Source organism: Juglans regia, unplaced genomic scaffold, assembly GCF_001411555.2.
Source record: "Juglans regia cultivar Chandler unplaced genomic scaffold, Walnut 2.0 Scaffold_675, whole genome shotgun sequence".
In the NCBI taxonomy this organism is placed as follows: domain Eukaryota; kingdom Viridiplantae; phylum Streptophyta; class Magnoliopsida; order Fagales; family Juglandaceae; genus Juglans; species Juglans regia.
Window position 1 is genome coordinate 42,167 of NW_023361611.1, and position 12,920 is coordinate 55,086.

The 12,920-nt window shown below is 36.6% G+C and overlaps 1 protein-coding gene and 1 long non-coding RNA gene across 2 annotated transcripts; one reads left to right on the plus strand and one right to left on the minus strand.

Annotated features, from left to right (window-relative positions):
• Positions 1-994: 994 nt before the first annotated feature.
• LOC108998382 (protein FAR1-RELATED SEQUENCE 5-like) lies at positions 995-4,084 on the plus strand. The gene is made up of 6 exons (XM_018974927.2): positions 995-2,037; positions 2,134-2,989; positions 3,031-3,168; positions 3,247-3,348; positions 3,430-3,492; positions 4,055-4,084. Exons 1-6 carry the CDS (start codon positions 995-997, stop codon positions 4,082-4,084), a joined length of 2,232 nt encoding a protein of 743 aa, XP_018830472.2.
• Positions 4,085-4,535: 451 nt separating this feature from the next.
• LOC118346097 lies at positions 4,536-5,563 on the minus strand. Its single transcript, XR_004799480.1, has 2 exons — positions 5,433-5,563; positions 4,536-4,756 (listed from the first exon to the last, which is right to left on the minus strand). It is a non-coding gene; the product is annotated as an uncharacterized LOC118346097 (long non-coding RNA).
• Between the last annotated feature and the right edge of the window lie 7,357 nt (positions 5,564-12,920).

Genomic DNA, 12,920 nt, shown 5'->3' on the forward strand with positions numbered 1-12,920 from the left:
CCACCGAGCCCATACAACGTAAAGCCCAACCCTCGAGCCCACCCTTGGAGCCCAACACGTCAAGCCCAAACGACGAGCCCAGCCCACCCCTTGAGCCCATACATGTCAAGCCCAGAAGAGATGCCCAACTCTCAAGCCCACTTCCTCGATGCACTGCCTGCGGTGAGGAGAACTGTCTAACCTCCGTCGTGCCTCCGTGTCGCACCTCTTGCGGTATGAACAAATCAATTGGCAGTTATTTGTGTAATGAAATTGTCATTGTTGCTTGTACAATCAGTTGAACATTCACAATGAATTTTTGGATGTATTTGCCACTTGTGTAAATTTAATTTAATTTAATTAGTTGAATATTTACAAGTAAATTTAATCATTTTTGTTTGTGTAATCAGTTGAATATTTACAAGTAAATTTAATTTATTATTATAATTCTCATTTTTGCTTGTGTAATTAGTTGAGTCTTTTTGCACAATCAATTACCAATTGTGTATTTGTCACCAGTACAAGTGAATGTTGTATAAGAAAATACAAGCATAATTAAAATTAAACCAAAATTAATCCAAATGTTACATTAAGTATGGGACAAAAAATACACATCTGGTTCACTTATAAGTTAAATATGACTTTTCTATGTAATTACAAGTGAAACCAAACAGAATACCCTAACTTTAATACATATCCTAATTAAATAATATGATAATTATGCTTACAAGCATATTTTTTAAGACGTATTTTTTTTTTGGAAACCAAGTATATGTATTTAACTTACAAGTAAAACCAAATAGAGTTAAATAGGACTTCTTAACTTCACACAATGAACTAGATGTTTTGACCCATGATTAAAGTTAAACCAAGATTAATATAAATGATAAATTCACAACTTTAAATTTTTTTGATGTGCGTATTTTTGTTGTATGTATGCCATATTTGATGTATTATTTACTCTTTTTACATGTTTCATTGATTTTTTTTTCTTTATTTGTTATGTTATGTAGGGATGGAGCAAAATGTTGAAAATAAGGATGTTGTTGAAGAGCCAAGAGTAGGAATGTCATTTTCATCAGTTGAGGAAGTAAGGGCATACTACACGAGTTATGCAAAGCAAGTTGGGTTCGGAGTGACAAAGCGAAGTTCTAAAATCGGAGATGATGGGAAAATAAGGTATTTCACCCTTGCTTGTGTCCGTCAAGGTACGTCTATGAGCACAACGTCGAATATTCTCAAACCAAGGCCGATGGAACATAACGGGTGCAAGGCAAAGATCAATGCCATATTAGGTTCCGAAGGAGAGTTTTGTTTGACCCATGTTGTCCTTGAGCACAATCATACTCTCAGTCCTGGAAACGCAAGATATATTAGATGTCATAAGAGGTTGGATGAGTCGAGCAAGAGAAGATTAGAATACAATGATATGGCTGGCATTCAGTTGAGCAAGAACTACAGTTCTTGCGTCGCTGAGGCAGGAGGATATGAGAATCTCACATTTGGAGAAAGAGATGCACGTAATTACATACGTGAGGTGAGATTACTTCGGCTTGGGTTAGGAGGTGCCGAAGCACTACAAAACTACTTCACTCGTATGCAATCGCAAAATGATGGTTTCTTTTATGTCATGGATGTTGATGAAGAGACCAGATTGAGGAATGTGTTTTGGGCAGATGCCCTTAGTAGAGCTGCATATGAGTCATTCGGTGATGTAATAACTTTCGACATGACGTACTTGACCAATGCATACAAAATGCCATTTGCTCCTTTTGTGGGAGTTAATCATCATGGTCAATCAATTTTATTTGGATGTGGCCTGATTTCTGCAGAGGATACGGACACATTCGTTTGGTTATTTGAATCATGGCTTAAATGCATGAATGGCCACGCACCACAAGCCATAATAACAGACCAAGATAAAGCTATGCAAAATGCAATTGCAAAGGTGTTTCCGAAATCTCGACACCGATTTTGCTTGTGGCATATAATGAAAAAAGTTCCCGAAAAATTTGGAGCGTACAGTCAATACGATGATATTAAAAGTCAGCTGCACAGGTATTTGTTTTCCTCGATTATTTCTTGAATGCGGTGTTATCTCCTTGTGGCATATTATGGGTCATTCAACAACTAATGTTTTGATTGTTCACACAGGTGTGTTTATGACACGTTGAGTCGTGATGAATTCGACAAGTGTTGGCAGCAACTTCTTGACAGTTTTGATCTGCATGATCATTCATGGCTTGAGTGGTTATATTCTGAGCGTCATCTATGGGTGCCAGCGTACGTTAGGAATGACTTTTGGGCAGGAATGTCATCTACTCAGAGAAGCGAGGGTATGAATGCATTTTTTGATGATTACATAAATTCAAAGACAACTTTAAAGCAGTTTGTAGATCAATATGATAATGCACTTAGACGCAAGAAAGAGAATGAACTTACAGCTGACTTTAGTTCATTCCACACACAAATTCCGTGCATTACTTTTTATGGCATTGAGAGGCAGTTTCAAGCAGTTTATACAAATGAAAAATTTAAAGAAGTTCAAGAAGAGTTAAGAGGTTTGATTTATTGTTGCACGTCAATGGTTCAAAGTGAAGGAGGGATTTTTACATATCATGTGGCTGATCAAGTCCAAGTTATGGACGGGTTTAGAAAAAGTACAAAATATGTTGTTGAGTTTAACGAAGAAGAGTGCGAAGCTAGCTGCACATGTCATTTGTTTGCTTTTAAGGGCATTTTGTGTAGACATGCCATCCGTGTGATGACACTCCATGATAAGGAAGAGGTGCCTGCAAAATATATACTTGATAGGTGGAGGAAGGACCTGAAACGAGATTACACACTTGTCCGAAGTAGTCGCGATGATCTGAGTTATAGTCCAAATGCACACCGAATGAATAAATTGAACAAGGCTTTTTACGAGATTTCTTCAATTGCAGGCACCTCAGATGAAGGTTGTGCGAAGTTAATGACTCAATTAAGTAAGTTGAAGCTGGAGTGGGTTGAGGTCCAGCCAGTATGTGATAATCATTCTACTGAGTCATTAAGGGTGACAAAGGGTCTGAAAAATTAAAAAGTCCTGTTGCTGCTCGCAGTAAAGGTGGGCCAGTTTCTAAGAGGAAACAATCATCAGCTGAGAAGGCAGTGAATCGGTTGAAAGCAAGAAAGACTCAAAGGCTAAGTCAGGTAGTTTTTGTAGTTTGTGGTTCTAATTATATTTTGTAATATATCAACATTAACTATATGTCTTGAAATTTTTAACAGAAGAATAGGTCACGCCTAGATAGAACCGTTGTCGCAGATGTTGGCTCGCTTAGCTTGCCTGAGCATGATTTTCCTAGAGCCTCTACTGCTCAATCAGCTATGGTATTGTTCATTTCTTTTCTAATTATATAATATTGATTCTTTGAGGATATTAATTGTGGGTATCTTGTCTTCGCTTGATAGGTACAACCGTTTTTCCAACTCTTGGATGATGTTAACTCTTATGCTACTCCTACACCGATATCTGTATGTATATTAAATTAATTATTTTGAAATTAAATTTTACTCAAGACAATACAATCACTAGTGTAACAATATACTGCAGGTTTGAGATTATAGATCCATTCATTAGCACCATTTTGCAAAGAAGCTGTTAAATTGAAGTAGCCATTGGTGTATTTGTTTACAATGGAAGGTAGGTATATTAAGTTGTTTGATACCTTAATTAAGCTGAGGAGTGCCTGTATTGCTGAGTGTGTTGATGTCTATGTGTCTATTGCAAATGTATTTGTTGTTTGCCTCTGGTTAAAACCTTGTTCTGCATTATGAAAAAATATATTGTTGATGTAATCTTCCCTTGTTGAAGCTATTATTAGTTATTAGGATGATTAGAATCATTAATTATGTCAAAAAGATAACTTTTTTATTTTCCCCCGTGCATTAAATAAATCATGGAGCTGAAATAGGGAATAGGAAAATAAATTACTTTGATTTCATCTCTTTTGTGCAATCACATCAATTATAAAGGCAAGGAATTGTAAAAATGGATTTTCAGTAACTTTACTTGTTTGTCTTGTGATATTTTCAGGATCATGGCTCGTTTTGTAACCCCAGTTGAAACTAGCGATTATAAAGAAAGAAGAGATGCAATTAATATCAGTGAAAGCCCAGCAATCTAAAATTAGTGCACTTTTTTTATTCTCTTGTAGTCGTGTGCTTATGTAGAATCTAGTTTATAAAGAAAATGGGGCTGCGCCTGATTGCACTAAGTGGGATGTTTATTTACCAAGTGAGAAATTATACAAATTTTATTTCTCACCAATGAAATCCCGTAAAAGTGTTATTTATGATTTATTTGGGCAGGTCATTCCCATTGTACATTTGGTAGGGTTGCGTACAAGTCAAATTGTGCACAACTTTTTACAGCATTACAATGATGAATCCTTAATACATCCCACATACATATTTGGGTCAAGAAAAAATGGTGATTACGTACAAGTCATATTGTGCAAACCAATCCTTGATACATAAATAAATACTGCATTCACACTACCGCCAAATATCAATCCTTGGATTAAGTCATCTGGTAAATATTGAGTCATAATATTTATTCCAATTGGATACAACATTATAAAGTAGCTTATTACAACTTTAGTCATAATATTTCATTCCAAGAATACATGAGAATTCAAGATTCTACTCTAGGTAGTCACATTTTCTTGTTTCCTCCATTGTGCATACTTTTAGCACCAATCTGGCTTTTCTTCCACTGTACAAAACATCAAACCACCTGAAAATATCACAAGACAATGTAAATTTTTTTTTATCGGTACACAAGACAATGTAAATAAACTTGGTAAGTAAAGAGACCATATCAAAGTATAGGCCTGATGATAATCTAACTTCTCAATGAGGAATTACTAATCCAAAAGCAACCTAAGCTTATAGTTCTTCATTTTTTGCTTTTCTATTAATGTAAGCTGCAGCATAAGTGACCACTCATAACTTCCCAATGATGCAAACTAGATCTTTTCCTCAAGCTCCAATCCCCTTATAACCTGCCATAGCAAAAATAGATTTGATCCCTCTATTTGTTTTGATTGCCTTCACAGTATCATCAAGATTAATAGTTCTACTCCAAGAAAACCGCCCCTCAGTTACCCTTCATCTTCTTTTCTTAGTTGTAAATGTACCAACTATATTCCGACGAAACTAAAACAATCGAGTACATGAGGGTTTAAAAGTGATTTCATTTCGTGTAAGCAAGTCTAAATTTTTCAATTTGAGTGGTGCGGTGACAATACAAAAATTCAATTTATTTCATTTTGCATTACGAGAATCTGTCTACATATCAGATTATATGTCAATGGAAGGCAAATGAAAGGAAAGAACCAAAAGAAAAGCTATTAAAGGGGTGAATGACCAAGCACCTAAAGGAAAAACTTATATGAAAGGAATCAGAGTACCTGGAAGCTTGGGAGGGGGAGCTATGCGAGGCGACGACAGCGGCAGCGACAGCACCCTTCTGTGACATCTCCCAAATAGCCCAAACTCGAGACAGATAGAAAGACTATAAGAGAGTTAGAAGACGGACGGGCTACTGAGGGAGAGTAAAGGAAGGAGGGAGGGAGGAAGAGAGAGAGAGAGCAGAGGAGAGAGAGTCACGGGGGGCTTTAGCCTTTAAGAGAGACCAAAAAATATATATATATTTTTTTGAATAAAGCATTTCAACTAAAGTTCTGACAGATAAGAGTATTGATGGAAGGGACTTGGGCAAAGTAGGCATCGTAGAAGTAGGCAGCGCTGTAGAGAAAAAATAAAAAAAATAAATACACGTCAGATGCGTAGTAAAGTGGTAGTATAACGTCGTAAGGGTATCATTACCCAACTTTTATTAATAGCCTTTAGTTTGACCCTTTGTTGGATGATAGAATCACAACTAGGCTTCCAAGTAGGGGTGTCAATATGTGACACGACCCATTAACCCAACACGAACACGAGACAATAAAAGCGGGTTAGGGTCAAAACGGGTTGACCCGTTAAGACACGATAACTTAACGGGTTGATAATGGGTCAACCCGTTATGACCCGTTAAGAAAATTAAAATTAAAATTACAATTATACCCTTATACCTTAAAAATAAAATTGTTAGGCTTTTAATTTCGATATTTTTATTGTTTAGATTGTAATTTTGGACTTGTAGTTAGTTTTATATTTTTTATAGATATTGTGATTTTAACATTTATATAAATTTATGTTAAACTTAACTAGATTAAAGAGGTTAATTTTGGGTTTGTTTCAATCCATTTACATAAATAGGTCAAAACGGGTTGATACGACATGACCCGCTATGTTATTGGGTCGTGTCAGGGTTTGAGATTTCGACATGATAAGCTTAACGGGTCGGGTTAGAGTTGACCTATATAGTATAATATACATGTCTTAACACGACACGAACACGACCCGTTAACACGATTTGACACCCCTACTTCCAAGTACACATATAGCTCCAATATTATAAGAAAAACGCTTATTTGTGATCAAGGATTTGCAATGAAAATAAACATGGATGTCTTGCAAGAATGAGTACCATTTCCAATCATAGATTAACATCATGATCACTGTGACTATCACTTTCTTGGCATAAAAACATCTCAGCTACTTGGCTCATGCTGGGTCTTGCGTCTCTCTCTTCTTCTAAGCACTCCCAAGCAACTGTTACTAGAGTGTCCATCTTACACATTTCATAATTGCCTTCTAGTATTGGGTCATCAATCTCTTCACGCTAGGAAGCCATTGCAGCCGCTCCATTCCATTTTTCCCTCACCCAAGTAACCATTCTTTTGGATTCTGTCTCCCCTCTACTGTCTATAGAATGGACACCCCTTGTTGGTCCCTTTCCCGTCACCAACTCCAATACAACAATTTCGTAGCTATAAACATCCACTTTAGAGGTGATAGGAAAATTGAAAATCTACTATGGAGCAATGTACCCTCGGGTTCCTTTTATTCTAGAGAAGCTTGAATTCTCGAGGTTTCTATTTTGTAGCTTTGACATCCCAAAAATTTGCCACCTTTGCTTGATAGGTAGAGTCCAGGAGTTTGTTCTGGGACTTTTCGTCAGGGTGTAAAACCCACTCTAAACAATCTTCGTGCAGATAAGCTAGGCCTTTCACTGTGCCCACAACAATGTCAAACATTTTCTTCCAGCAAGTGCAAGGGGTGAGAGGTTTTTAGCTAAAGAACCATGTTCCATGTACTTGTACACCAAAAGCTTATGACATCTGTAACATTCTGTATTTTAGTATATTTTTAATTAAAAGATTATTTTTATTAATTTAAATATTGATTCTCTTGTTTTAAGTTCATCAGATTTTTTGTTAGTTTATTTTTTATGATTTTTAATTTGCGAAAATTATTGTTATATACTTTCTTAATATTAATTATTGTTATACATTTAAATTACTCTTTATTTTAAATTAGTTTATTGTTGGGTTTAATTATTTTATTTTCATTTAATTATTATGTTTAAATTATTTTATTTAACTTGCTGTTTTGAAATCTTTTTCATTAGATCATTTGTGTGACCCAAGATGTGAGGATTGAACCTCATTTCTTTCCCTCACTTTTTCTTTTTTTTTTTTATTTTCCTCTTTTTCTTTTATTTTTCTCCTTTCTCTCTCTTCCCCTACGCGCGATTTCCTTCTCTCTCCCTGTCTGTGCGTTGTCCACCATAGCGTTGTTGTGCGCCGCCATGCACCGTTTGTGTGCGTCACCGCCCCTCCCATTTTCTTCCCCTTCAGCTGGCGACCATACCTTCCAGTTTCCAGCTCCTCTCGCGCCGCCGTGAGCCCCCGCACACGGCTTCAAGCTGCGACACCCCTTGTGCTTTCGCGTTGCTGTCGTGCCACCATTGGGCACCACCTCTTCACCACATAACTGGCTACCCTCCAGCTACCTAACCCATCTATCCTCAGCTCCGATCTGCCACCGGTGAAGTCCATCCAACTCCATTTCTGTTTTAGACTTTTTGGACTTCAACTACCCTTTACGCTACCACCCACGGCCAACTACCACCACCATTAGTTTCATCAACATCCCTAAACTCTTCCCTAGTAATCTCAAGTCTTCGTTTGTCTCCGTTCAAAATCTAGCATTTTGAGACCAACGGCCATAGTGCATTTTGCACTGGTACGTTGCTGTGCCGCCACTTCTAGCACCTCCGTGATCCTTCAAAAATTATATTATAGCATTGTAAGTATTTTTCCAAAGAACTTTTGTGATTTAAATGTATTTTTGCACTAACTCATATTTACTGCGAATTGGTTGGTTATGCCGAACTGAGTCAATGGAGTAAGGGGCCAGTTGGATTGGAGGATAGAGTTGTTTGTGTTATTGGACTATGTTGTGATTTGCTAGTTGCTGAATATATATATTGTGTCATATGCAATGCATTTACACGCATGTTCATGTTTGTAACTGAAAATTGAATTTTCACATAATTGCATACATGTTCATGTGTATATTTGAAATACTGAGTTTTCATATAAGAAATGATTTTGAGTATGTTTGAAATGATTTGATTCATTGTTTGAGAGAAAGAAAAAGAGACTGTAGGGATTACGGTAAGCAAGGATGGTGGTACAGTCCTGCATGCGATTCTCCTCTTGTGTAAAAAGGAATTGTAGAGATGGTGGTATAGTTCCGCCTGTGATTCCCACCTATGATGCATGCAGTAGGGATGGTGGTATAGTTCCACCTGTAATTCCTGCCAATGGTGTATGCGGTAGGAATGGTGGTAAGCAGGGATTTTGGTAGAGTTCGGCCTGCGATTCCAGCCTATAGTGCTCTGATAAGTACCTCTTGTGTGAAAATGAACTATAGGGATGGTGGTAGAGTCCTGCCTATAGTGTCCAATAAATGATTATGTTGTCGGTTTATGATTTAATGGTTATGAGCACATTTTTTAAAAAAATGATGGATATTATTCATGGCGTGTTTTTGGTCAAATGGGGTTTTTGGTGTGCGTTGAAAAATAATCATTTTCGAGAAAAATGATGTTTTTGGATCACATTTGTGTTTCATCATGTACTCATGTTTGTTGGTTGCATTAATGCATTTTTATTTGTTGGGTTGTTTGGTTGATTACATGCTGAGATTCCTAATCTCACGGTATTCTACACCTTGCGGTACCGTTTTATGGTATCGCATATTTTGATGCAGATGAGGATGAAGAGCCTGAGGACTCGGCTTTGCTGGAGAAATGATTTTGGATCACTTGCTGGTGTATTGAGATTTGTCTCCCACTTTTTGGCTATGTATTTGGTTTCTATTATATTTATATTAGATAACTGTATAACTTTTTTAATTTAACTTATTTTGGATATTTATATTTAAATTTCTGGTACTTAGTTGACTAACTTTTAATTAACCGCTGCGACTTTTGTTGTGCACTTCTTGCATGTTGCTCACACTTGAGCACTTATCGTTGGGATGCATGGGCTATGTTGTCATCATCCCAACGTCATGATTCTCGCATTTCTGTACGTGGGAGTCAGGGCGTCACAATATCCCTCTGCATAGTACCCCCACATCTCAATTAAGTTCATATGGTTAATTGTCCTCATGATGCTTACTTAGGTACATTGAGATGCTTGATTGCCATAGCTCGATTTTTAGGCAATACAATAGGTCACTCCAATACATTATGTTATGTTTTAGATTGTATGTTTCAATGAGGAAATGCAAAACAAGTTTTGCTATGTTTTATGGTTATTCTAAGTTTGGGATATTAGTTATTCTGGTACAAAGTTTTGATAAAATTACATATTCCGTTGCGATAGTTTCATACTTCTATAAGCATGTTAGGTGCATTGCATTCTTATTTGTTATCTATGGAGTATGTAATCTAGTGTTGCATATCCTGATGCTTCAATTTCCATTAAATCCTAAGTGGGGATTGGGGGTGTCACATGTAATGATTAAGAGTGCTACAAGGATCAATGTTTTTGGTACATCAGTCCTGCCACGTTTAGAGGTATCTGAATTGGGTCTTAGTTCATGTTGTGCTAGTTGACATTTGGTCTAAGTTTAGAGGTACCTCATGTTCCCAATTGAGAGGTACATGAGCTTAGACATGAGGTAGCTCTTAATTGGGTCTAAGCTCATGTCAATTTCGTGTATCTCTAAACAAGTAAGAGATACCTCTGAATCGGGTCTAAGTATGGAGGTATCTCAATTGGGTCTAAGCTCATTTCAATTTCATGCAAATAATATCCCAATTGGGTCTAAGCTCATGTCAATTTCAGGTCCAGCCCAAGTTTTATATGCAAGCAATAATGTTGAAATTGAAGGGCCATTAATTTAATCTAATACAATAAACTAGAAATGACTCTAATCAAATATCATGATGTTAGAGATGACTATATATCTTATTCCTCAACGTCTTTGAAGCTCCTTTGTCCCGGTAGTGAACCACAACGCAAAGACTGCGATCGATGTCCAATCAAGTAAACTAGTTGTGGGCATTCTGTGGGAATACACTTTGGTTTTTTTAATGTTTCTTCATCGTATGGGTTATGTTTTTTTTTTTTTTTTTTTTTTTCCATATAGTATTTTGCATCTTCCGTACGAGGAAGAAACATTTAAAAAATAAAACATTATAGGCCAGCGTCAAGTAGTTAATAAATTTGACCATTTCTTAAGGAGATATAAGGAATTTGCTGATTTTTTATTTATTTATTTGTTTTTTTTTTTTATCAATCCTTGTTTGGTTTTTGTTTTTGTCATAATCTGACAATAATTAAGTAATCAGAAAACAAAATGTTTATGGCCGAATGGTCAAAGACAGATTGTTATCTTGACAACCTTCTTATACTTTCTCCTCCCGGCCGGCAATCTTAATTTTTATTTTAGATTAGGGCTGTTCTTTGTCCTTGTGCTTTTGTGCAGTGTGTGATGATCAAGACAATATAAGGAATGATTTGCGTACATCAGGTCCTCAGGGAAGAATATTTTGTTGATTTGTAACATGTCATTCAGTCCTACTACATCAACTAGCATTACATATATTGTTTTGCCGCGTTATAGAAAGTAATACGATGCAACATTTCTGAGAAGGTCTAACCCAGAAAGTCAATACATATGGTCCAACAAACGTTCTGCCGGTTTTTATGGGGAGTTATATATATTCTATATTAGAGAAAAAAAGTGTTCCTCGGACTTGTAGGCGTATCACTTGCTTGTGATCCTTAATTGGAAGTTAACGTACGGCTGGTTAAGCAAGCAATGACCAAAGTCTCAGCCCATGTAGATTCGAAAGCGTTTTATCTTATTTCATCTGATCATTATAACTTTTTTAAATTTTTATATAAAAATAATAAACAATTCAACATTTTTAAAGCCCAAAACAATAATAATATTAAAAAATAATATTCTAAAAATAGTTTTTTAACTTTCATCTTTTATGTAAAACCATCTCCTCTCATCTCTGAATCCAAACCAGCCCTCTCCTAACTGCCAGAGTAAACTTATTGAATTCATAACTATCTAGAGGCCCAATCAATTAAGAGCATGGAAAATTCACATAAACATAAAAAATGAAAAGAAACAGACAAAACCCTAATTCACTTCATAATGCAAAGTTAGACACTGCGAAAGAAATGAACATTTCACATAACATACAAATTATTCAACACAACCCTCAATGGTCCTAGCTGATGTATTCACCAAGATTATAGTTGCTGACAGATTCATCTCACTCAGGTCAAGTCTCACTGTGCTAGACACCCCAATGGACTTGAGGGGGCATATCAACCTAAGCAATACAAGTGCACAACCAAAGAGCAATGCAGGTGCACAACCAAAGAAATTTCACTCAGACACATCCACCTCAACTATAGAAGAGATTCAGGAAATATTCCTTAGTCTATATTCTGTTAGTAGTGCAGCACTGTTGTAACTGTTTATTTCCTTTTGTATTATTTTCTCACACTTTTACTGATGTCTATATAAAGAGACACACATTGTAAACTATACATAGTGGTAATGCAGAGTATTACAGAAAATATTGCCTCTTCTTTTCTTCATTTTCTTATGACCAAAAGAAGATTCACTTTCTCAAAATATCTCATCTCATCTCATCTTAACTAATCATTACAACGTTTTCAATTGCTCACGCAAAATAAAATAAACAATTTAAAATTTTCAAATTCCAAACAAAATCAATATTAAAAAAATATATTTTAACAATATTTTATTCAATTTTCAATTTTTATCTCAACTCATCTCATCTCATTTGTGAAAAAAAAGAGGTTTTAAGTCAACTACAAAACGCGTTCCCCTCTTTCAAGTATGCATGACCCCCCTTAACATTCTTACTGCACATTAAGAATTAAGTAGATTCCTTTCTGTCACATTGAGAAGTTTGAATCACAGGTACAATACTAATTGGGTTTGAAGCATTGGTGCACGACGTGGGTTTTGGGACCTAGTCTATACTTATGTTGTCGAAGGATTCGAATTGAAAAAATTATCAACTCAAGGATCAAGTGAGACCTGTAAGGGAGCTTTTCTTTTTATCGGCCTATATAGGAAGCCCATGAGGGACCACTTGGGAAGTAAATCAAAGAGGCCGGCTGAGCCCAGTCAAGCCCAATGACCCTCCTTTATAAGAAGTTAGTGGGCCTCTACAAAGTACTCAACCCATGAGTGAAACCCACCCACGAAGCAACCCACATGTGGGGAAAGCAGCTAGTAGGGGCAGATGGGACCGCCTTGACACCTCCACGATGACACCATACCCTCTGGAACTTGTGCAGGCATGCGTAGCCAGGGGGGCGAGAAATATGGGAAACCCTTGATCTCTTTATAGCAGGCATGGGGGGGGGGGGACTTAATAGGGAATGTCCACAAGGTAAAATGAGTCAGGGAGCCACGTTGCATTAATGGCTCCA